The 27,221-nt window shown below is 42.2% G+C and overlaps 1 protein-coding gene across 2 annotated transcripts in view; it reads right to left on the bottom strand.

Annotated features, from left to right (window-relative positions):
- Window positions 1-27,221, bottom strand: part of LOC133463827 (transcription initiation factor TFIID subunit 4-like) — a 124,841-nt gene that overhangs the window by 81,573 nt on the left and 16,047 nt on the right. Inside the window, exons 3-9 of one of the 2 annotated variants that reach the window (XM_061745569.1) lie at window positions 16,177-16,326; window positions 13,019-13,171; window positions 11,668-11,790; window positions 11,057-11,146; window positions 8,574-8,783; window positions 5,634-5,709; window positions 4,574-4,688 (exon numbers count right to left, since the gene is read on the bottom strand). In XM_061745569.1, coding sequence (XP_061601553.1) covers window positions 4,574-4,688; window positions 5,634-5,709; window positions 8,574-8,783; window positions 11,057-11,146; window positions 11,668-11,790; window positions 13,019-13,171; window positions 16,177-16,326 — 917 coding nt within the window. The remainder of the gene's footprint in view (window positions 1-4,573; window positions 4,689-5,633; window positions 5,710-8,573; window positions 8,784-11,056; window positions 11,147-11,667; window positions 11,791-13,018; window positions 13,172-16,176; window positions 16,327-27,221) is intronic. The other variant, XM_061745576.1, reaches the window with a different exon arrangement.

Below are 27,221 nucleotides of genomic sequence, written 5' to 3' on the forward strand. Positions count from 1 at the left end.
ATATACACACACACACACACACACACACACACACACACACACACACACACACACACACACACACACACACACACACACACACACACACACACACACACACACATACACACATACACACACACATCACATTTACAGTTAATGGATAGTCTTCTGGGCGCCGTACTTTAAATTCCTGTAAAATTACTTAAGAAAAGACAGATAACGTTTCCATTTATATGTCCTTGTAAAATCATACTAATGATTGGGGATTCTTCATCCTATGAGTCATAAAAATGTCAGTGTTTGTTGAGTTATGAAGACATTTTACGATTTATAGGACGTATACGGCGTGGACAGTAAGTGCCAGCCAACGCGCTGCTTGTTGTCAGCAGGTAAATGACTCCAGTGTTCAAACATCCACCTCAAAGCCAGGCGCTGGGATCCTCTCCGCTTCTCATTCTGGTTTCAGGGTTATTTGGCATCGCCGTGCTTTCTAATCAAATGAGAGTGCCATAGACGGTTCTGACATTAAAAGAAGGGAGTGAAATATGAAATGTAAAATATTCCTGACTGCACACCCCTGCACAAATAAAGCAGAGAAGTAATTAGCTTCCACAGAAGCTAAAGAGCAGTCGCTCAGTTATTGGTTTGGGCTGCCTCGGGGACACGGAGCCGGCGGCCACATGAATACATATGCATGTCGTTTCCATATCAAGCCTGTGTTTCAGCGAGGGCACGCCATAGGTGCTGGGAGTACTGCACTCACTCACCATTTATGTGTTGTGTACGGGTGTGTGGATGTGTGTGTGTGTGAGCATATGAGGTGCATCCAGATCTCTTATATGCCTCCTTCGCCCTCCACCAACCCCTGTGGATAAAGGTCTCTGTACGCTGGCAGGGGGCCCTGATTGATCCTTGTGCCTAACACCCCGGCCATGAAGGCTGCTGCTCCTGTGCTGTGAGACACCCCACCAACGGAGAGGAATCCACTCTCCACACCCGGCCAGTCAACGCTGATGAAAACTACAGACTAATCTACATATATCTTTCGTTTTTACGTGACTGGCGACGACACCGTTCTCCCGCGTTTCCGAACATCTTTATTGCGGCACAATATCATCCAGTCTTTGAGGCCGGTTTTTTTGTCCGAGTCGTGCTATTCCTACTTTTAAGGCGGACCGCTTTGAGTCAGATTTATCCGTAAAGCCCTTCTGGGCAAAAACAGCCGCATCAATCTGCACGGCAACAACAACGTAACCATGGAGACTTGATGATGTGAAAAACCTGGTAGACCTTAAGAGTCCATTGGCACAGAGTAACGGCTGAGACCAAACCTCTGTTCCTTATTTCGTGCACGTCTTTGTGGGCCATCCCCTACGCGGCGGTGCCAGCGCGTTAATGCGAACAAGTGGGTCCCGACCGCACGGCGCAGGTCTGGATCTGCGGGGCCTCGGCTGAGGGCCCAGGGCCGAGGGCCGAGGCTGGCCCGCCGATGATTACAGCGGATGTTGAGTGTTTACAGAGGGAGGGAGGGGGGCACTGAGACAGCTGCTTTCACTCTGTACAGTAAACCTCACACACACACACACACACACACACACACACACACACACACACACACACACACACACACACACACACACACACACACACGACGACACTAGCACTTACACAGAAGGCTGACGGTACATTAGAAACCCCACAAGCCCTGCAGTGAGCGTGTGTGTGTGTGTGTGTGTGTGTGTGTGTGTGTGTGTGTGTGTGTGTGTGTGTGTGTGTGTGTGTGTGTGTGTGTGTGTGTGTGTGTGCTACAGCTGGCCCGCTGGGACCAGTGGTTCAGAGTGACAGGCTGCAGCTGAACACGGTGCATGATGGGTGGAGGCTGGTGAGTGATGTCTAATCGAGCCAGCTGTCCAGGATTTTTTTGTAATTTAGTTTTATCTGTGTCCGTTGCTACACAAGCGAGTCTCATTGGTCAAAAACCCCTTTTGAATCAACTTATCGATCAATAATTCTTCAGGTCAGGTCGGGTCTTTGATCCATTTCTTTACTTTTTGTCATGTTTTTATTGAGGTCTGCTCAAACTGTCAGCTCCTTTAAATCAGGGCTAAAATCATTACTGTTTACTGAAGCGTACTCTTAAATTAAATAGTTATGATTTTTGAAAACCGCGCAAAGTTACACTAGTGATGGATAAGCCCTGAATTCAGGCACTGTGACGTAGAATTGTCAAATTGGTCTGATTCACCGCACAAATTGGCACAGATTACTTTTGTAATACTGTAATTGACCCGGTCTTTGTACGTTTTGACCGCATAGAAACTTAATTCTTGCCATTTTAAGAATGAGATGTGTACCTGCTATACTGTACTGCCCTTACTTTTTAACAACTTGTGCTTTTTATTATTTTACCCCTTTTCTGATCATTGTATTTGTTATTTACTGTTTAATTGTGTCCTGCCGCTTTTAATGTTGATGTAAAGCAATTTGAATTACCTTATGTTGAATTGTGCTATACAAATAAACTTGCCTTGCCTTGCCTTATTTGTAAATGATTGGTGAAATTATTTATTTAACATTTAAATGAATATGGCTGTAAATTAAGACAACTTGCTGCGACTATTTAAATACATGCTGTTCAAAGTACCGAAGCGTGCACTGAACATCATTTCTCCGTAAACATCAGCCTCCTCCATTTAGGTCATCGTGTGCAAGTTAACACGTTTCTGATGTGGTGTGAAGACAGTGAGGCGTCAGAGAAATCGCTGTGTAATACTGGGCCGTGTTCCAGCATGTTCATATCCTCAGGTAAGAGAAGTGACAGCAAACAATAAAAAAAGTGTGTGAAAATATAAAACGGGCAAGTTTTAGATATCAGGAAGCAAAAAAAAACATCTGGCTGAAACCTAACCAAGGAAAGAGTTTATTTCATACTGTTTTCACTAGAAGAAATGTCTGAACTTTAAGGCTCAAATGCCATCAGCTCCAGATAATGACGGTGCTGCCATGGTACCACGTCAGCCTCGTCGTCAGGGGCGACAGAAAAAAATACTTTTCTTTGTCCCTCCGTGTTCAAGGGAGCACCTTCGGTGTTCATCGATATCCTGATACATCATTGATATTCTTGCAATGGAGGTAGTTGCAGGACCAGATTGGTGTGAACAGGTTGAGTGACAGCCACTGCAGCTGAGAGTTTGTTCTGTAAATAAAACGCTGGTAAACTATTGAGTTGAACTGGAAATCGAGGTGTCAATCTGGTTCAAAGGTTGTGTTGAAAGACCTAGAAAGACAGGTCCACTTTTTATTCTCCCCTTTAGCCACTTGGGCCTATTTTTTTGCTAGGATGGTGTGCAGATGTGTGAGTTTTTCTTACTATATTTGTGGTTTTCTTTTGGTCTTTTATCAGACCAAAATGAGAGCAACTGCTGGAGCTTAACAGAGCTCTCTTTGAGGTAACGGTACAAACTTATATTAAAACTTATATTAGACTAAATGACATGGAGGTTCAGTTAATTTAAAGAAACAAAATGATTTTTTACAATTGTGCAACTTACGTGACGCATCACACATTAAAACCGGCGCAGGGAGAATGCGCCTGGCCTTCATCAGAAGTAAATACGCTACAATATCAGTGAAGTTCTTCTTCTGGGACAGCGGTGCCAGGCGTTATTGGGCTTATGTTGAAACCCGTGTGTTCGTGTGTCGGGTCACTGTGATCGCCGCAGGGGGGAAAGGGTCGTCAGTAACAAGCGAGCTTGACAGCTTAATTACCAACGCAGCTAAAGATTTATTGGTTTATCAATCAAAGCCCCAGGCGCTGCCTTTCCCCTCAGGAGACGAGAGCCATTACAATGAACCCATGTGACCCAGACTCATTCTAGCCCGGCCCAGTCACAACGGGGCCATCATAAACATCCCGTTCCCGTCAATATACACACGCGTTCACACCCAGAAGTATTGTTGAATAAATTCACAGAGTGGGAGCACAAAAAGGGAAACAGAGGCATTTATGCAAACATACATCTACACTAGCAGATAAATGGTGCACAAACACAAAGTAACAAGACTCTTACAAAGCATAGACCACAAAGGCCATCATGTGGGCGACGAACCTTTTATGTTGTGAGACAAAGGCCCGGGCTAAAGCAGAAACAAGACCAGAGAGAGAGCGAGAGCAAAGCTGCGGGCTAAATACTGGATGTTTGACTTAACCAAAAGGTATTTTCAGAACCCCGTCCAGAAATTCCAACCATCTGGACACAATTATCTTTTTTCTAAATTAAGATTTAGCTCATTTGCAATCACGCCGACGAGTTGTGACACTGACACAAGGAGGGCAGGCATGTGACTGATCTATTGGTTGGCGGTGTGTTGCTATGGGGTGGGCAGGGAGGAAAAGGACCACCGATCAACCAGACAGGGGGGAAAGGCAGGCGGCCAGGTGGCCAGGCAGCCAGCTCCAATAAACACTCATAGCCTTTGCTGAGAGTGTCGCCCGCAGTCATGGAGGGGCAGCCCGGTGAAATGCTGCCCCCATGTGGCGGCAGGTGGGAACGGCAGGCGCTGCCAGAGTCTCCCGGCAGAGGAGTTGTACCTGAAAGAGCCTCCTCCGGGGTCGTTGAGCTTGTTTTTCTGATTCCCGGAGATCTGAACAGGCAGGCCCATGGGACTTTTGCCTGCCTGGATGATGGTTCCCTTCCCCGTCGTGCCTGTTTCAGAAAAAGGGACAGAAAAAAAAAATAACAAAGAACACTAAACTAAACACGGAAGAAGAAACGTTATCATTGAAGTGTCCTCTTCAATCTGCGTCAAACATCTTCCTGACTATCAACTTCCTTCAGCTATCTCTGTCATCCTTACAGGGGTATGTATGTTGTTGGTGGGGGGGGGGGGGCAGTAATGTCGCTCCCCAGGTTGGTTGCGGAGAGCGTCACTCTGTCAATATCACTGCGCTTCACCGGCTCTCCTTACACTCCTAAACCACATCCCGCTCCGAGACACGTTTTCCAGAGAGGCACAAGGACTGCCAGAGTGAATTTAAACTTGATTTTAACAGGCATGTTCCTCGCCGAGAGGCACGGGAAAGTATTTTTAGAAATATCCCCGCATTCCAATTTATGGGCATAAAACAACCTACAGATCTTTCACTGCAGGCGATCTCGGGGAAGGGGGCAGATCAAATTTGTATGCACCTCCAATCGTACACAGACACGCACACACTCCGGCGAAAAAGGCGGCCGCGAGCCGCGTACACACACGCGTTGCACACAGCACTTGAGAGAGAACACAGCTCTCTTAAGGGAACGTTACACCCGGTTGGTGTCGGGGCGATATTTGTGGGCTTCTGTGGGAAGAGTGATTGTGAATCAGTGTGAGTAAGCAGCAGCGCAAATGTTTGAGAAGGCTAAATAACCAAGCAGGGAGAAACACCTGTTCCCTGCATCGCTGCTGTCTGTTTACACATCTCACGGCCCAACCAAGAGAACATTCACGGGCTTATTCAGGAGGCTTATTCTGTTGGTTCTTGGGCTACCGAGGGGGTCGGGTGGACTTTGGTGGGTTCGTCCTGTCATGCAGCCTCGCTGAACGATCCAGTAGCCTTTCAGATTATGCAGATACGAGCTCTGGTTGGAGAAGCCCTGCTAATGTCTTACCCTGCGCTCTGATGGACTGCGTGATGACCACCGGCATCCGGACCTGGCCACCAACAGTACCTCCCGTCTTGACGCCCTGAGGAGACGAAGCAGTTGGGAAGTAAAAGAAGGGAAAGAGAGGAAATTAGAAAGCATAAAATGGCATGCCTGATAAACCGCTGCTCCATTTCTGCAGGATCCCCAGGAGACATTTTTAAGCGGGGGGGGGGGAGAAAAAAAAATGCTTTCAGCGGTTGTTAGGCAGCAGGAAGAAAAGCTGACCCCTCGGCCCTGGGGTTTGTCTCCTTTCTCAAGTGTCGTATTTAAAAAACATATCTGCAGCGTGGATCCACAACACTTACAAGATCAATGGACTCTACAATAACTACTGCTGCTACATGACTGGAAAAAATGGAAATCACATAAAAAGCACGCGAGGAAAGATTTATGCCACCGTGGTTGACTTTTCTTCTTTTTTTTTTTTTTTTTTTTTTGCAGATAGGACAAAGAGAAAGAAGAAGTCAAGACCTCAGTGAAACATTAGTTTAGAAAAAGGAGCAGTGGGAGAAAAAAAAAAGAAAAAGAGGGAGCGGGGGAGCTATGTTGGGCTATTAGAGTCACTTCCTTCCTGGTACCAGCTACGGGCCGGGCCCCGGGCCCAACCATCCATTCCAACCAGTTTGCTTCTCGCTGCATATTTTTTAGCCTTGTTTTCCATTCCCTGACACATGCTATATTACTGCTCAAGCTACAGGAAAAAGAGACAGAGGCCATTTCTCCCAGAGATCCACTGCAGGGGTCTGCGGGAGTGTTGGAGTAAAGAGGGAGGGGGGGGGGACATTCATAACAGGCAGAAATAGCTGGCACCTCTGGCCAACCGATGACACAGTTAACATTGGGGGGAAGGAGGGGGGGGCAGGACCTCAGGTATCTCAGGTAGTGAGCTTGAGAAACATAGGCAGAGGCGATAATGTTCAAATTGAACCTCTCGTCCTATTTCTGGAGGTTTTTTTTAAACTTTAGATAGTTTTATAACTCCAAGAACAAGGAAAGAGGCACAAATGCTACTTTTTATTACCGTAATCTTTTCCCACACATAGAAGAAAACGCCTCTACAGGTTGGGATGACGTGACCTACTTACATCTCTCCCTTCATTCGTGACTTCATTACACCCATGATCCTCGTGTTTTTGCCCTGAAGGAGTTTAAGACCCACCTCCCCTACAACTAACGGTGCAATTTAAAAAAAAAAAAAGGAAACAAACCTAGTATTTTCACACCTTTATCAAATCTTACACTGTAAATGTGTTGAGAGACGTTTCAAATATCCTGCAATGAATGCAAATTACATTACACTCCTATCACATTATTCCCTGACTGTGGATAGTTGCATATCATGGTGAATTAAGTGCAATTAGATAAATAGACTTAAATAATGTAACAGCACAGTTCTGTTCTTCCACCAAACTTCTACTAGAACGAGGGTGTTTTTAAAAACCTTAATTCAACTATCTGTCCGTCACACTGGGGATGCGCCAGCGGCAATCATTTACTAATGTTTTGTGTGAAAGCTTATGTTGGAGTTGGGTGCATGTGTGTACGCCCGGGCGGAGGAGACAGCGAGAGGTACCGGAGGCGAGTTGTGGACATGGACTGCGGCCGCCACGTCGCTTTTAAATTTGACCCGGGGCTGACCTAGTTACCTCGCTTCACCCGTCAACAGTGAGCTGGTGGAGGGAAGAAAAAAAACTGGGAGGAAGATGAGGGGGTAAAGCAAGGGCAGACGCAGTGAGAGATGCTGGAAAGAGTTGGGGCGGGGGGGGGGGGGGGCAGTGAGAGAAAAATGAGGAAAAGAGAGGAAAGATGGGAACTGAGGCAATGGGTGAGAAAGGAATGTAAAAGAGGAAGAAGGAACCCTGCAGGCTACCCCACCCTCCGCTTGAAACAGGCAACTCTTGGGTCTGACCTCACTTGACCTACACATCAATGTGTGTGCGCTGTGGGATTGGTTAAGTTTAGTCTAAAAGCTCACTAAACTTATAGACGGAGCAAACTCAGTCTGTACTGTGGCGCAGATGTGAGACTAGTACTTTCCTGTGCTGGACCCTGAAGGTTACCTAGACTTCCTCAGCTGTGCATTGCTGGACTCTCACCGCAAATAAAGGCCTTTAAAAGGATCTCCACCAAGGTTTAAATATAACCCTACACTGTATTTCAAAAGATTTTGTCATCAACAGCTGCACATCAGTCAACGCTTTAAAATTACACATCGATTTTTGACTCCTAAAACACTGAAAGATGGATTTTGGTACATGTGATCAGTTTGAACCAAAGATCTTGAGCTCATGGGTCCATATGACCTTAATTTGGTGGAATATGAGGAAAAAAATGACAATCTGACATTGAGATCAAATATGAGCAATATTGTCTGATAAATGTGACTTAAAAGCTTTTTTGGAGAGTAACAGAGGTTATTGATATAATCATTTGGGCGGTGTCATCTGCTTCGATCAGCTGCTGTTACAGTTACTGCTTGCACGGCATGAATTTGAAGGTTTTTAGTAACTGGGCTGCTATTAAAGAGGTTGCTCTGGGAGAACATCCTCCACCAAGGGCAAAGCTGCATCTCTAAATGCAAACAAAAGTGATATTGATCAGTACAGCACCTTGAAAGGTCCAACGTTCAAAAGATGTATTTGTAATGTTCATAACTCGGGGGCATCGTCCATATATCAGAGAACTGGCCTAACCTAACAAGAGGCATGCTCCCACAAAGCCCCGTGTTCATGTGCAAGTGCGCTGGTGGGCCTTTTAGTCCAGTGGGAGTGCTGTTATGTCAAATATGTCTATAATTATTCCTTCACATCCGTTCATTTCAAGCAGGAGCTAGAAACATAAACACAGTCCTGCAGTAAGTGTATCCTACAGAGCAGCGCTCCGACCGGTCCTCTCTGCACGTACCATGGCAGCTGCATGTCCGAGCGTCCCAGCGGGCAGTGCACCCGCTCCCCCAGGGGTGCTGATGCTGTTAGGGTGGCTGATGCGCACAGCTGGCCCACTCACGATGGCAGGAGGGGTGGCGCCGGGTGCTGGTTTGACTCCCTGCTGCGGGGGCTGGGTCAGGGACTGCTGACTGTTCAGCAAAGACAGCCTCAGGGCCGGGAGGCTCTTCTGTTGACGAGCAGAGGGGGGTCAAAGGTCAGTCGCACAGTGAGACACACTATGCATGACAAAACACCGTATACAGTTGCAAACTGACGATATTGCAATCAAAATGACCCCCAGACATGTGACTATACCTTTTTGTGGATTTAGTTTTTTCCCACACTGATCCAAGATGTTTTTATATGTTGTAAAAACAGACTTTACTTCTCATCTACAACAGATTAAAAGATAAAGCTTTCGGTATTGCTGAATAATGCATACAGCTTTTGGATAAGCCGTTTATGATAACTTGGTGTCGCCGCCCCCCCGAGGGGCCGGGGCTGCTCCATACAAACTATTTTAGGCAGTTTTTTGACGTAAGCAAGCTAACACTGCGTGACAACATGTGTTTGTGGCTGGATGAGTGGTCCAGCGTCTTGACGTGACGCTCATCCCAGCTGGCTGGAGGAGCCTGCTGGGCACGGGCAGGAATGGCTGCAGGGGCCGCTGTCACACGTGCTCAAAAGTCAGGCCAGAGGGGGGGGGGTCTGCATGTTTGTGTGTATCTATTGTTCTACTGTCAGGCCGAGCATCACCGGCTCTGGTGGTAAAGAGCTAATTTAGGGAAGTCCATTAAAAGAAACTCATAAGAGGAGCAGATAGGAGAGACAGTTTAGGGAGTTCAAGAAACGATTAAAGGGGTCAAATTTCAGAAACAGCTCAGGGGGGCCAAGTACGCTGAGAAGGCCGGGTTGCAGTTAAGAGGCCCAACACATGAGGCGGGAAAGGTTACTTAGCCATCAGTGATGCATGGCTAGGTTTAGAAACAACCTGCCAACCGCAACTGGATATATACCAAACCCGCTACACATTTTCAAAAAGAACATAAGGTAACATGAAGGTAAGCTCTTGATTCATCATTGCCTTCATGTTAATGAACAGCAAACTCAAGTGTTGATGTGTTAATGAAGTCTATAGAAGTCCACCTGAGGTTTTACCTCATAAGGAAGACATTACATCTTGTGCCAGCATTATCCCATATTATATTCCTGCCCAGACTTAAAAAGGGCTGTGACCAATTCTCGGATATATCTAAAACATATTGTTGCTGTTATCCATAGATAAAATCAGCCATTGTTGAGAAACTTCCTTATGAACCACAACTTTCAAACACGGATTGATTCCACCGTAAAACATGAATTATAGCTGAATTCATAATAACAACAACAACAATATTACCATATTTTCCGCATTATAAGACGCACCTTCAATGAATGACGTATTTTAAACTTTTTCCATATACAAAGGCGCACCGCATTATAAGGCGCACTAAATCTATGGTAAAATACCGTACTATAGTGGCTGGGGTTGAGTTACCTATCTACCTGATGGAGCTGCGCTACAGGAAATGCTACAAAATCATACAGCAAATGCAAAAAAAAAACAAAAAACAAGAAGAAAAGTACCGTATGTCAAACTAAATGAACAAAATAAAAACCAGCTTTGCTCCGTCTCGTCAATGCCGCCATTATGCGAGTCAGCGTCGCTGCTGTTGTCTTGAACGTCTGTGACAATTCCTGACGTTTTTAGCGCCGTTACTTCGGCGACACCAACTACATTACCCACAATCCCCCTGACTGCAGTAACAGAAATTACCGTAATGATCATATATAAGACGCACTGCATTATAAGGCGCACTGTCGGTTTTTGAGAAAATTAAAGGCTTTTAGGTGCGCCTTATAGTGCGGAAAATACGGTAATAATAATAATAATAATAATAATAATAATAATAAATACAGACAAAAAGGACCATCTAGGAGATCTGGCTGCAGTAAAGCTGTACAGAAAAGAAAAAAAAAAGAAGTGATCTTGCTTCCCTGCGCTAAGAACAATCATTTCTGAACCTGAACCTTCAAACACTAATGATTCATCAGACCAACAAATGAAATGTAGCCCATCATTTTGATTTACTATCACTTCAAATCAACTTTTTCTATCTTTGTTTTTTTTCCCCAATTCCCTCGTCTTCAACTTTTCCCTGACCGTCTCCATCACCTGCCTCGTGTCACGCAGGCCTGCGCCTGCAGAAAGCTTGTGCTGCGCTTTCGTGCCAATCAGCCAATGATGCCTCAGTATTTAGGACTAACATAGATTTTTCATTTTTATATGCTGTATAATTGTGTTTAAAAATGTATTTACAATGTAAAATAATTATTCTAACTGACGTTTTGGAAGGCAGTTGGCACAGCTGATCCAGCTATAACAAAGGTTTACAAAGAAAGTCGCAAACAAAACTCCACCTTGAGAAAAGGCACCAGGTATGGCTGCGGTGACGACTTGAGCTCAGTCTGCAACCGGCTGGTGAACTCCTCCGGCTCAATCTTGGCATCCTGTGAGGTTAAGAACAAAGAATCAGTTCAGCGTTACAGGAGATGTCAGATGATGTTTGTGAAGGACGATGTGGTGACTTGAACACAACACGAAACAGTTTCATCACTAGTGGAGATGATCCACCACGAGACTCCCATCCTGCATCCTGGGGTAACAGGATGGGGTTTTAAGGATGGAAAAGCTAAAAAGTCCTTGCAGAGAATCTAGACTTGGGTAAAAGTTTCTTGCTGCCATCTGCAGGTGGGAAATATTCAGTGCAAAAAAACAGTCAAGTGGCCAGGCTGACTTCCCCCAAAATGTAAGTCCCACACCGGGGAAGTCACACTTCCTGAGCAACTATGCAGCTGAAGTTAATCAGAAGCATGAGGAACCCTGTCACTCAAAAGTTTGAGCTTAGAAAATGCACATCTGCTTGCACCAGGGGCTCTTTTTGGAAATATAACATTTCCCTACGCTACACAGGTCCAGCCCACGTGGAATATCTGCTTCATATAAACAGTTTGTTTTTGTTGAAACTCACCAGCAAGTCCTGAACCAGAGACTTGACGTTCTTGGAAGTCTCAGGGGAGGGAGAATTGTGAGACGCCAGTTTGATGAGCGTGGCCAAGAAATTCTTACACTTCTTCACATTCTCCTGCATTTCCTGTGGAATACAATGTTTAATCATTTCATCTCAATCCCAAACGTAAAAAAATTTGTTTTTTCCATCATTTAAAAAAAACAAAAAAAAAAACAATGTGACTTTCTCATTTACTTTGATTTTTACTTAACTGCAGACGATATTAACCCAAGAGATGTCATCGTTTTGATGACAGATGATGTCATCTGATGACTGTAAAAAGGATTAGGTACAAGACCAGTATCCGTGAAACGCAGAGTTTTTGAGGGGGAAAGATGGAAGAGGATCTTTACTTTGTCAACAAAATTATTGAAAAATGTAAAAAACATAAAAATTCAGAGAGGAGTTGTATCTTTTTCATCTTTAAGGAATGCAATTTCAGGAATGTGGAGGAATTTTAATGCATAAAGGGCAAGCGAGCGCCTTAACCTGACACATTCAGTGATGGCAGCATTACAATGTTTAATCATTTAACCTCAATCCAACACCAAAGTAAGAAGGAAATCCAGCTATTTACAAATGTAGCCTAAGAATTAGAGTCGCACTGCATTCCCAGGCCTCCGGGGCCACGCTTGTGACATAGCAAGCCTCCTGCCTCCTGCTTCCACCTAAAAATGCCTTTTTTTTATCATTATAATTTTCTATCTATCATAAATAAAACAATGTGACTTTCTCATTTACTTTGACTTTTACTTAACTGCAGGCGATATTAACCCAAGAGATGTCATCGTTTTGATGACAGGTGATGTCATCTGATGACTGTAAAAAAAGGATTAGGTACAAGACTAGTATCCGTGAAACGCTGAGTTTTTGAGGGGAGAAGATGGAAGGAGGATCTTTACTTTGTTAACAAAATCAAACAAATAATTGAAAAATGTAAAAAACATAAAACTCAGTGAGGAATTGTATCTTTTTCGTCCTTCAGGAATGCAATTTCAGGAACGAGGAAGAATTTTAATGCATAGAGGGCAAACAAGCGCCTTAACCTGACGCATTCAGGGATGGCAGAATTACGGTGTTTAATCATTTAACCTCAATCCAACACCAAAGTAAGAAGGAAATCCAGCTATTTACAAATGTAGCCTGAGAATTAGAGTTGCGCGCTGCCTTCCCAGGCCGGGGCTCCGGGGCTCCGGGGGCCACGCTTATGACATGGCAAGCCTCCTGCCAGCTGTGACAGCGCCGGGCCCTGTGGTGTGTGGTGTGTGGAGTGTGGGCGATGATGAGGTGATGGGGAGGCGAGAGAACGGACCTGGGACACGACAGGACCCCCGGGGGCCGCTGCGACGCTCGTCTGCACGGGCTGTACAGGCTGGGAGACGGGCTGGGCCGGCGCCTGGGGGGCCATGACCACGGGGGACTGCTGCGGAGCCGTCACCGCCACGGCCGGTGCCACGGGGCCCTTCTGGAAGAGCAAGAAAGAGACAAAGAGAGATAAACAGGACGTGACGCCTGGCTCGCAGCAAGGCCACCGAGAACAGGAGGCAGGCGCCACAGCGCTCCTGTCACATCTGGTGTCCCGACTTCGGTGGACATCTCCTCACAGACAACCCAGACCGAGAGGAGGAGGTGACAAGCAAGAGGGATGGAAACATTCAAGCTTCCTTTATTAGTCACCTGCCTTACAAGAGAAAGCATCATCTTCCCAGTAAGATTTTTAATTCAAAGCATTTACTTACACTGTGCTTTAGTAACGATAATAATACAACGGACAAGAAAACGCACGAATGCTGTTCAACAGACGACATGCCATAAGCACTTTCTCACTCTTAAGTCCTCATCGCCTCTTCTCGATCTCTCAGGTTCTGTTCACACTTGGTGATAAAATACATCTTTCATGATAAGATCGTAAGCAGACACTGCCAAACTCTGGTGTGAACTCACCCAAAATCCAAGCAACACGTTAACGGTTGCATACAGCTGACGGCAACATGGAGAACCTCCAATCACAGAAAGTTGGAAAGTCTGGAAAAATGCCTGTTTTCTATCATCTAAAAAAATAAAACAATAGGATTTTCTCATTTACTTTGACTTTTACTTAACTGCAGATGATATTAACCCAAGAGATGTCATCGTTTTGATGACGACAGGTGATGTCAACTGATGGCTGTAAAAAGGATTAGGTACAAGACCAGTATCCGTGAAGTTTTTGAAGGGAAAGATGAGGATCTTTACTTTGTTAACAAAATCAAACACATTTTTGAAAAATGTAAAAACCATGAAAGTTCAGAGAGGAGAAATTAGCCTAAGGCTAACTCTGGTGCAATGCATCAAATGTTTACACTTATGTTTTTAATTGCACATGGTCCCTCTCAAACAAAATTTAAATAAGTACGTAAGTAAGGAGTTTTATCTTTTTTGTAATTCAGGAATGCAATTTCAGGAATGTGGAGGAATTGAAATGCATAAAGGGCCAAGTGAGCACCTTACCCTAACGTATTCAGTGATGGCAGCGTTAATACAGATTTTAAAATGATGACTTGAAGATCTTTTTGAGGGGCCATTTTTGCCATTTTTTGGCCAGACAGTGGTAAAGCACATGTTACACACATGGCCATGGCTGAGAAAGAGGATTTATTTTGGTCAGATCGGGACTGGCATGCCTCCTTTCCTGGTCTGTCCTCAAATAGACAACATGTAGACAGAAAAATAAGGAAAAGAAAAGACAATGACGACTCAGTACTGCTGCACACTATCCTATATGATGCAAACGCTTCATTGCCTGCTATTCAAGTGTTGTAGGAGAGCATTATAACAGCACAAAGTTCCTAAAAGTGATTTGACTGTTTCCTGGAGCTCCTGGCACCAGGATGCTCGCAAAAGATCACAGGTTTTCAACTCCAGTCCTCAAGGGCTGTCCAGGATGTTTGAGATGTTTCCTACCATCAACATACCTGATTCAAATTTGTGGCAGGGTGTAGGATTGGGGCGTGGTCTCCGGGGGAGAGGGGGGGTGCATCCGAAATGCCATACTAAACAGTATATACTAAAAAGTATACTTAAATTCGGCACACTTTTGAGTAAATATCAGTAGTATGCATTAATTCAGACGTACTATTAAGAGCGCACACGTCACTTCCTGCCGTTGGGAGGAAGCATTGCATTGTGGGAAGTTTCTGCTTAGCTAGTGTCCATCAATCCACACTTATACATTTCTCTGGAATGAGTATTTATAGCGCATACTATTGTGTACGTACTAATGTTTCGGACGCACTAAAAAATCTCACATACTGTTTTTGCATACTCATTAGGGTGGAAGTATGCAATTTCGGACTCAGCCAGGGAGTGCGGGAGAGTAGCGCACAGGTGACGCGGTTTAACAGCTGATTGTGCACAGGTGTGTCTAATCAATCTCTCTACCTGCCTCTGTACTTCAGTAGTGTGCAGGCCCTGGAGACGGAAGGGGAAACGGAGCCGCCTGAGACACGAACACGATAGCTGCAATGGGAGCGAGCGAGCAGGCGTGCGTGCGTTGACCGACAGTGACCAATAAAGTCCGCCTTTTCTCTGCCAACCCACGTGTCCTCGTTCCTGTCCGGTTACCCTGGTAGCACGAGTTGGCTACAAAATGATTTGATCATCCCCTTGTCATGGGGGTCTGCGTGAGTCTGTTAATAACATCGTCACTGCAATCAGCGGATAAAATCAGGGAAACAATAGATCCTTTTTTTTGCCCTGATGACATTTCTATGAATTTTGGGTCCCATGGGGGTTGTGGAGACCAAACGTGGACCTCAGATTCTTTATTGTGTTCTTAGAGCACTAAAGAAATCTGCTGTGGCGCGCACAGCCGACCTGCTGGAGGAGGCGCCCACTGTAGGGTCATAATATTACTGAGTCTGCAAAACAAACCTTTTAGTGGGTGGCACATGCCAAAATACCAGTTCACATGAATTCCAGGATGCAGGCTTTGGCAGCAGAACATTGTAATGCAACAGGATGAGCAGTGTTCATCAGTTTACCTCATAATAACTGACTGGTGTATATTCCCAGTCAGTTAAGTAAATACTGTCTGGACTTCCTAATCGAGTGTTTTCTTTCTGATACAATTTCATATCAGCATTATGAATTAGTCAATAAATGTGACATAAAAAACAAAGAATTTGAGAAAAAAATTAACAATAAATGCTATTACAGATAAAACATTTTCATAGCAAATAGTATTGATATGCATTATGATCTTTTCAATGTCCTAAATCACATTTTTTTCAACAACAAAAAAGGCTGTTTCACCTTTACTGGCGCAGCAAACATTTGGACTGTGTAAAACACACTTTGCTGACACCTTACACATTTTGGTCATTGTCATATGTCACAATCTCCTACCTAATCTTTAGGTTACCACTTCATCATAGCAGTGTTTCTGGACGAGGATGCCACAAGAAGAAAACGCAAAGAATGTTATCTCACAGGTCGAAGTGCAGGACAGGAGGAGGAGGAGGAGGAGGAAGAGGAGGAGGTCTGCAGGGCAGGGCTGGAAGGAGTGGGAGAGGGAGACGGTGCCATGTTGGCCGGGGTCAAAGGACACTGCCTGCTGGTCTGAGAGGTCACAGGAGACTGCTGGAGAGAAAGAGAGCAGCAGAATGAGAAAAGAGCAGTGCAGTGCCTCGCAGAAAGATACAGAAAGGTCATGACAGCAGGAGATTAGAGGAAGGTGGCAGCATGTTGGTGAAAACTGAAACACAGTAAAACACATTTGGTCAAGTAGCAGAGGGTCATGGTGTCATACTATTACTACTGAGGTCCGATGGCAGGGCAGGCTAACAGTATCTGTAAAATACCAATGACCATACTCAAATTTACCTATAAAAAGCATAAAAATTATCTATTTCTTTCATGTTGCAGGTTAAAGTAAAAAGAGGACTTGTGATAGAATAAGAAACAAAAATACTCAATCAGTAGACGTGTTGAACCAATCTTAAAAGTAGGTTCAAGACAATTAGAAATGCAATTATTTCCTGATCAGCAATCAGTCTGAACGAGTCCAACCCACTAAAATGATTCACACACAAGCTGCAATTTTTTGTTAAAGTCTGATTTGGTCGTCACCTTTTGATTTCATTGCTTTTATTTTAGTTGTTCCAGTTCAAAGCCTTTATGGAGCATTTTCAAGCATAAAACCAGCAAAGCCTTCTTTGCAGAGGTTGAATTAAGCTGCTGTTTCCTGGAACTCTGTTTTGTTGTGAGAAATTAACTTACCTAACTGTCATTAGTTTCCACAGAAATTGCAAACACCAGAATAATTGGTATGACTAATTACCAACTAATAAAAACAATTTGCATAATAACGAAGAAATCAGCACAGACCCAGTTCTATCTAGACACATCCCTGTGAGCTCTTGATGTCGTATGGTCTGACGTGGAAACTCACTCAAACAGAGTCCAAAAACGCCATGAATAAGTGGTGTGAAAAATGAACTTTGTAACTCAAATTATTAAGTGCCTAAATCAGCTTTTTACTGACAACATTTTTTTTTAAATCACATCTGATATGAGACTTGTTCGAGCAATATTTTTACATTTTACATTTTGGAGAATCTTCCTTACTTTACCTTTTGGATTGAGTTATAGCAGTTTAATTTTAATTGAGGAGAGATGAATGAGGTGATCTATTGCATACAAGAAAGTAGGGGTGGGTATTGCCAAGGACCTCAGCATACGATACACATCACAATACTTGAGTCACGATACGATATTGCAATATCCAAATTTTGCAATATATTGCGATGTTATACATAGTTCACTAAAAACTGTAAAAGGCATTATTCATGAGACAAACTGAGTCAAAACAATGTCATTCCATGCCGTTTTATTGTAACTATACAAGCTAAAGTTACAACATATTTGCAGCATCTGCTTTTCATATTATTTACATATTATGAAATGAACACCAGCAATAATATTTAAGCCCATGTATACAATAAAGTCATACTGGATTTACAAGCCATCTGAAACGTGATTTATTATTTGAAAGAAAAAAAATCAATATTAAAATGTTGAATATCGATATCAAACCGGTCTGCAAAGTATCATGATATATTGCCATATCGATATTTTTGCCCACCCCTACAAGAAAGGTGAGTACACCCCTGTGAGATATTTAAATCTAAATGATATGACCTCTCAATAAGAGGTCATACAATCTGGTTTTAAATTGACAAGCAGAGTGTTTTTAATCGGCATTGAAAAATGGAAAATTAAAAAAAGGTTTATTAAGAATTTCAGCACCAAAGTAGGAACTCAATACAATTGAAGTGAATACGATGAGCAAATGTGACACACAATCTAGATAATAACTAACTTTTGCATTTTTAGCCTTAAATTAAAGGAGCATGAGGCAAGATTGAGGCAGGATTTATGAAAAAAATTCGTATACGTTTTAAGTTTTCTAGTAATATTTCAGATGAAGCGTTCCAAACCAAAAATAATGAGCCCTCTAGCGTATCTCTCCGTTGCCTTGAACAGGCTGTGTGCTGCAAAATGTGCTGCAATTGTGACCGGAATTTCCCGTGCTGTCCTGCGGATGTGACGTCAAATGACGCTGCATGCACGTTCTCGGCGGCGCACGAGTAAACATTGGATACGCGTTTGAGTCATGGAGGCAGCTTCAACTTGAATTGGGACTGAAAACAGATGCTGACAAGGCTCATTTCCTACTGACCAGGTAAGATAACATTGTAAGTCATATTTAGAGCTTGATTTACCCGTGCCGGCTTCGCTGTTGGCTGCAGGAACCCCGACGGTCGTCGTGGCGCTAATGAGTCTAATTTCTTCCTTTAATATAAGTCATTAAAATCCATTAATAACCAGTGAACATCAGGCCTATGAAACTTCAGAGGCATCTAGGAATCTTTTCCATAACAGCGAGTGTAGATAAAGATATTGCGTCACTCATCAGTTCATCCTAAAATATTTCAACCTTGGTGTCCAGCTTTTCCTGGTCATGGAGACTCCCAACACCTGAGTGGTGGGAGTGGTTAAATGGGACTGAAGGAATGCAAAAGGTGACTGAATATATTGGGGGAAAAAGAAACTAAAAAGATCACAGTCACTGTCAAGAACCTTGCCAGATGAGTACAATCATGACAAGGATTAAATACACACTGAAAATATTATAAAAAAAGTTTGATAGAGTGAACAATAGGAAAATTATGACCTGACCATGTGTATCAGCTAACTTTAAATCTATAAAACCTTAAAAGTATTTAAAAAATAAAAGGTAAAGAAGCAGAATTATTCATTACTGAGCAGATACAGGGAAAAAATTACCCCCAATAAAAGACGGAACATTCACTGGTATCGTCCTACTGTGTTTTTTTTTATCCAATAAATCTAAACTGCTTGCAATTTTTTTTTTTTTTTTTTGTAAAAGCTCAGGTGTTAAATGAAGAAGATGGATTAAGGTGAATTGCAACACGACAACTTGAAAAGGGGTGGTTTGAGGATATGCTTTTTAAGTTTCCCTTTACTGGTACTTCGAGAAACTATGTGGGTAAGAAGTAACTGTTTTTATCAAGTTTTCTCCAAGAAACAGAGAAGAAAAAGTAAATTTTTTTGTAAATGTGCTTCATTTTATCGGTAATTCCTCAAAAAGACAAGACAATTGAGTCTCTGGGCACATCATACAAAGTACAAGGGTGAACAATTTGACTAAATTAAACACATGCTATGTAGTCACTCGTAAAATATGTATCCAGGGCACGTTGCAAAAATGTTTAAAAAAAAAAAGAAGATCAAAGCAAAGTATATCATAAAAACACATAGCTATGGGATGAATATCGGGACATAAATCCCACGCCGGATTGACAAAAAGAGCATTTATATGACATTCACAGAGAGAGGGCTAATGAGTGAGGTTAGTCTGCTGGAATATGAAATACATTACAACAAAAATGAGGGGAAAGATGAGCCAAACACCACACAACCATACTGATGCCCAGCGGCTCTTCTCATACATACACACACAAACACAAACACTCAGAGGCTCATGAACATGCTGCTTTTCCTGATATCGGGTCTATTGGCCAAGCCAACCCAGGAGGGCCTTTGCCCCGACCTCTGGCACTCTGCCTTCTATTCACAGACAGGCCAAAACACTCTCTCACACACACAAACACACACACACACACACACACACACACACACACACACACACACACACAACTGCATGAAAACAGACGCACAACCTTGGCAAGGCCAGGAGAGAGGAGGCAGTGCAGACTGGAAGAACTAGGATAAGCAAAGGAGGTGGGAGATTCCCCTCCACTAAAAGTTTTGTAGAACCAAAAGACTTGGAGAAAGGTGGGGGTGTGACGGATGAGGGGATGGGGAGAGGAGGAGAGGAGGAGAGGAGGAGAGGAGCGGTGAGAGCCACGGGGTGCATCCCACCGCCAGCTATGCCCTGCTTGTGCTCCCTCTCTCTCCCCAAGACGCACACAATCACGCTCAAGAAACCAAAGCCTTGTTAGCTTTTTAAAATAATCAGGCAGTTGGATGATGAATGATTTAACAGGTATGGAAGGAAGGAAGCTCAGGATGCCTTCCGCTTTGCCCCTCAGGGCCGCGGGAAGAGTGACAGGCCGACAGAGGGGTTGAGCTCTGGGAATAAACACCATTCCCTTTCATTTCTCTGCTACTGCTTTTCCTGTCGAGGCGGCAACGCCGCAGCCCACTAATTTGTCAGCAGAGTGACTGTGAGACGACAATCTGCGACTCTTTTGAGAGGTGCGTATCAGGATGGAGGCAGGTTGACTAGTTTGTTAACTGATGCAGATTTTTGATTTTTTTTTGTACAACAAACTCTGAGAGATGATAGATCATGATGTTAACTGCGTTCCTCTGACCAACTTTACTTTACATTACACCACTTTACAACATTTGCTTACGTTTCTAAACGTGGATATGGGAACAGAAATCTCCTTTAGTGATTTTAAACTGATCACTCAGGTTCGGAAAGTTTTGTCTGAAATGCAACAAAACTACATGAAAACCAAATTCTGCGCAGTTTTATTCTGCTATTTTAGGATGTGTGTGACAAACGCCTACATCACTGAACATTTGAACATCTTTTCCTGCATAATCAATTTGTTAGTTATCAGGGCCTAAATCTCTGACACGTTTAGCCAGTTCTTGTATCATTTCTGTCACATTATTCAAGTCAATTCAACACGATATTCAAGGTGTTTTCTCTTTCCAATCACAAAGTCCGCTTGAACAGTAAACCAGATGCAGAAGAAGCTTGTTGTGTAACAACAGAAAGATGTGAATCCACATACAATATTATACTGCTGCTAAGAAAGCAAACATTTTTATCAGTGGTTGAGATACAGTAAAGAATACTTACTAAATGAAAGAAACAATATTAATGAAATGCTGCCCTCTACTGTCCGTTTTTAGTCTCTGCTGTTAGAGACGGCTGTACAGGTGATCTGAGGAGAACATCTGTCCTGCATCTGTGAACAGCGTCTGAGCTGCCAGACATGTGTACGCTTTTGAGATGACGTTGAGTACTTCACTTCGAATAAATCTTTGAAACAATCCCACCGGGGGGGTAAAAATAAAAGTAATTAAATCAATTGATTAATGAACAAAAAGGTAATTCTTCTTTAAGCGCAGTATCACATATTCCACAGTCATAATTTTGAATTACTGTACTTAACGCTTCGGAAATTATACATCAGACTCAGTTATATTAACCAAAATTCAGCTCAACATAAACACATAAATGTTCTTTCTAATATGCCAGAGGCAAAGTTTTATTTTCTTAAATCAAAACCTAAAATATCAGTTAACCTGTTATGATAATCAAGTCATGCACACCTGGCGGGAACTCTCTTGCCACAAAAATGTAAGTGCCATTTCAGCAAGATAACTTGATTTACATAAACACTGTGGGACATTTAATATTTCATAACCTGTGATTTGAAAGCAGTGACATGAGTGCAGTGACCGGCGTAATGAATGCTACATCCACAGGTGACGATAAGCAAATCCCAATTAATGATTTAGTACCTTGTGAAATTTTGATGAGAAGACCCAATGGAGTCATTAGAAAGCCTTGAGACATTAATTCACCTATTAATCTCCCTTTAGTCTATGGCTAAAATAATCAAGTATATTCATTTATTATAATTACACAGTTTAAGATATTAATCACATCCCAATTAGGGACTCGAAATAAGCCGGTGCTTTTGATGAGGGGGTGCCCACCCCACATCAAGAGTGTGAACCTACATGTAATTAGATCAAAGTTGCTCCAATTTAATCCGTCAAATTAGTTTTCACAAAGGTCACCAGCCGTGGCATTAACACCGACAGAGCGTCTGCAGAGCTGAAGAGACAGGTTGTTCTCAAGACCCAGAAACCGACCCCCTCTCCACTAGGTAGCTACAGGCCTGAAATCAAATTAAATTGCACTTTTTGTCCTACTTTACAGAACACTGTCAGGTTCTCTCCATTAAACTCACCATTTGAAGTTACTGGAAGGTTTTTTTTATTATTTTTTTGGTCAAATGCAGCATCAAGAGTGTTCCTCAAAGCAATTATTTCATGTAATGTGGGAATATTTTATTTTTTACATTGTGCATTCAAATTATCAGCAAAGTTTTCCAGGAACCGCAGTGACTCAATTAATTTCAGTCATCAACTTTTAATACGGCGTTGCTGGTAAAGCCCTCTCTCTCCACTCCACTCCACTGCTAAAACTACATGCTGGATTAGTGTACCTGTTTTATTAATGATGTTTTTCCACCAAACAGTCGTATTTCTATTTCAACTGATATAGTGAGTATACTAATTAAATAATTCATTGATTAATTTCAGCACCAGGAACTGTCCAAGGCCCAGCTACATCACAGGAATTGCTTCTTTTTTTTTTTTTTTTTTTTAAATGGGAAACAATACTAATATCAATTTTCCTGCTAAACTGAATCCAATAAGAACTGATGAAATATGAGACAACTTGATTAGAGAGCGCCTCAAGTCTTAATGAGTTAAATTAGAAAAATTAAATTAAAAATACAGAGACTGGAAAACATTATTATTACGGCCTCCCTGAGGGAATGCCTAGACCTTTGTCTGGTGCGGACCTGACTTAAGGCGGATGTTCTGCTCTTCATCTGGTTAACTTTGTGACATTCACTGCTAAATTAATCTAAATAACATCTAAATAAATGGGTTTTATTAACCTGGACTTCCTAAAACGTCTTTGAGTGGACTATTTTTAGAAACAACTGGTGACAACAAAACTGGAAGAGATTTTCAGATGAAAAAGTCAGTCAAAATATAGTCAAGTGAAAAAAAAATAGTCCGTAGCTGTTACCAGTAACTAATATGGGAAATGTTATATTTTAAACAATTAGTTATACATTATTCTAAAATGAAGAAGGTTATCCACAAGTGGAAACTTTGGAGTTGGTCCGATGTTCTCTGATATGGACGCCCCAATAAGTTAAGCCCCAAGGTCAGAAAAAGGCCATGTTTAGAAACTCTTAAAAAACCAAGAGCCACATCTCAGACTTGATAAGACTTAGTTATCATCTGAAATGCTCGTAAATAAAGGCAGGTAGGACTTGTTTGAAGGGTTGCTTGGAGAAATTACCCTTTCTTAAAACAACATGACTTTGGTCACAAAGTTCTGAACAAACCACGCGACTTCAATAATCAATAATCTTGGAATAAACAAAACCAAAGTGAAGATGTTTGGCCATAATACAAGTCAAAGCTGACATTTGCCCGACACTGAAAGCTCAGTCAGAACTTGCCCACACAACAGAACTATGACCCTCCCCAGTCCCACACTAGCAAGCCTTTAACAGAATGGATGAAAATGGACTGGTCAAAGTCCCAACCTCATTGAAATGCTCTGAAAACGGCAGATAATGCTGCTTTTCTGAGATTGTATCTAGCTAACGTTAAAGCCAGATGATTTCTTCCATCAGCTATTCTAATTCGTAAAACCTTAGAAATGACAGAAGTTCCTTGTCACTATTATTAACTTCAGGTGTGGGAGGGTGTCCACTCCATGTGAGGTGTAAAAACTGCACACAGAGCAAACCTTGGCAGTGGAAAGACCGAGACCTTCACAGCTCAAGATAATCACTGAGCCCCACTGTTTGCACAATGAAACAGTTTCACCAACATGAGCTAAGATAACATTTAGTCACAAGGAAAAATATGCAAGCCAGTCAGGTGGGAGTGGGACGGCTCCCCTGATAAGCGGTGCTTGGGTTTCTTCTCTGTTTTCTCCTCTGTTTGCAAGGACACGTTGCTCCAGCTGGCAGGGAGCTGCCTCACAACAGAGGCTCCTCCGTCGGGGGCTATCCCCTCATTCCTCCCTTACAAAAGGAGAGACACTTCAGTCCCACACTTGGCCACTGTTCTCCCCACCATACGGAGGACACCCAGGGGGCGCCAGATAGCCCACCTGGATGAGCCGGCGCTGTATGGATGGAGGCTGCCGCTGGCCCCGGTCCCAGTCCCGGCTGGTGGCCCTTGCTGCGGGGCCCCTCCCTCTCCTGTCTAGTAGTTGCTAATAAAGACCTCCCAAGCAGAGGTGTCAAGTAACAAAGTACAAATACTTCGTTACCTTACTTAAGTAGAAATTTTGGTTATCTATACTTCACTGGAGTAATTATTTTTCAGACGACTTTTTACTTTTACTCCTTACATTTTCACGCAATTATCTGTACTTTTTACTCCTTACATTTTAAAAAGAGCCTCGTTACTCTATTTCATTTCGGCCTTTAAAATAAAACTATCCAGTTAAATTGCTCCATCCGGATAGAGTGAATTTGGTTGTGGTTGTTTCAGATGTTCTTGTCCAGTTTTGTTCTTACATCCGTTCCCTCAGATTCCTGCAACTAAACTTGGATGTACATTCCAATAAACATTAGGATAAATGATAACATGCCTCTGAAGTTCGACTTTTTGCACCATTACAATACTTATAGGCAACTAGTCATCATATCTTCTGCTCTCTGAAACACATGTTAATGCTCAATAGTACATATATGGTTCTTTAATATATTTACATTATACTAAGATGCATTCATTTTCCATGGCTTTTGTCCTTAATGGCTTTTTTCCCCCTTACATTACTTTTACTTTTATACTTTAAGTAGTTTTGAAACCAGTACTTTTATACTTTTACTTGAGTAAAAAAACTTGAGTTGATACTTCAACTTCTACAGGAGTATTTTTAAACTCTAGTATCTATACTTCTACCTGAGTAATAAATGTGAATACTTTTGACACCTCTGATCCCAAGCCACATCATCTTAAAAAGGAAAAGAAAGGAATAGATGCCCAGTCTGACGGAGGAGATGTCCGCCAGAATTCACCTGTGTATAAACAACTTGGCACCTGAGCCACTTTGTCGATTTGTTGAGAGACAAAACAGCAACAAAGTCACCAGAACCTCCTCAAACTACAATTGCAAAATTCCGTTCTGCAGGACAATTTTCGTACAGTCAGCCTTCTCCTATAAGAGCTGTAAATTCTGGAACTCACTGCCATCAGAAATTAAATCCATCTCAGAGTTTAACATGTTCATCACCAAAACTAAAACCTGGTTAAAGAAAAATCTAAACTGTAGTCATCTGTAAATAGTGTGTATGTTTGTGTGGGAGAGTGAGTGAGGAAAGGTTTTATATCATGTAAATGCTATATTGCATTATTGAATTGTATGGTCTTTTTAATTGATGTATATGAATTTTACAGGACTGTCTCAGAAAATTAGAATATTGTGATTTTCTGTAATGCAATTACAAAAACAAAAATGTCATACATTCTGGATTCATTACAAATCAACTGAAATATTGCAAGCCTTTTATTATTTTAATATTGCTGATCATGGCTTACAGCTTAAGAAAACTAAAATATCCTATCTCAAAAAATTAGAATATTCTGGGAATCTTAATCTTAAACTGTAAGCCATAATCAGCAATATTAAAATAATAAAAGGCTTGCAATATTTCAGTTGATTTGTAATGAATCCAGAATGTATGACATTTTTGTTTTTTTTTTTAAATTGCATTACAGAAAATAAAAGAACTTTATCACAATATTCTAATTTTCTGAGACAGTCCTGTATATTGTACTGCAATGTTGTGGAAGAGCCCAAATGGGGACTGGAGTTGAGAATTAGCACTAGCTATAAACTCTACATGCATCACATCAGCTGCAAGCTTGTATCTATGTTTGACTGCATTGTCCCTGTCAAATAAATACATACAAATACAAAATACCTAAAGCAAAGTAATAACAAACTAATAATGTCAACACACAGTCGCAGCATCCATCCTTCCTCGTTTACATGATCGGGGGGGGGTCATCCTCTCCACACTGTGAAGGCATCCCGAGTGATCCTCATCCCTCCAACCACAGCAGCCTCACCCTTGCTGAGTTAATGTGCTTCCCATCAGACATCTCCAGCTAATCCTTAATGCCACCGCTGCCTGGTTTTCAGTCATTAGGTTTTTTTTCCACGCCATTCGTCGTCTTTGTACACTAGACCGGCTCTCGCCGTTTCAAAACGTTTTGAGTCGGTCCGCGGGGAAAATAAAGGGGAAAAACGCTGCTTTCTTCCAGAATGATGGGATTTTTAGTGGTCCCATCGTTCAGCGAGCCATAAGGTTACCTGAGACTCACATTAAAGGAGCTCTGTGCTGATATAAGACACCAGTGTCGCTCCTTATCTACCGTTGTCACTTAAAAAGCCACCCTTTCAGATTACATCCGGACAATCCTTGGTAGTACTTACTTTCATCCTCCTTATCTATCACTGCTTCTCTGAGCACTCAAACTATAACACTGATAATGATTTTGGTCCTTTGTTTCACAAGAATATAGGTACAGTTTTAGATAAGCTCTTTGTACTTCATAAATGCCTGTTTCTTGTGTTTTTTTGTGCTCACATAAAACCATTTTGTTTCTAAATAATAACAGAGCATATAGTGACATGGTAAAAATGCAAATCAATGAGGCTACGAAGCATTTATTTCCTACATATCGATAACAATTATCATTTACCTTCTTGTTTCCCATCTTTGTATAAAATTATGATACTGAGAAACAGAACAAAATAATAGTTAAAGTACCTACAAGTTAGTTACATAATGCTTCAGATGTGTGTCCTTACCCACGTGAAAACATGTTCAAAAATGAATTTATACATAAAAGTTTCTTTCCCCATGAAAAGACGGTACAGTACCATGGCGTAAGCTATTCATCCATCATCATAAAAAAAACAGGTATAGCATATTACTTCAAACAGAACACCTCTCTGGATTCATCTCACGCCACAAAAAAAAATTCACCTACAATTATCAAACTTTTTGGACATGCAAAGTTATCTTCAATTTGCTAATTCTTTTTGTCAGAAAAGACATTTTTAGGTTTTTTAAATACCTGACATGTTTCTGCGATTCCTTTTGCCTTCATCAGAGTCACTCTGA

Source organism: Cololabis saira, chromosome 2, assembly GCF_033807715.1.
Source record: "Cololabis saira isolate AMF1-May2022 chromosome 2, fColSai1.1, whole genome shotgun sequence".
Lineage (NCBI taxonomy): Eukaryota > Metazoa > Chordata > Actinopteri > Beloniformes > Belonidae > Cololabis > Cololabis saira.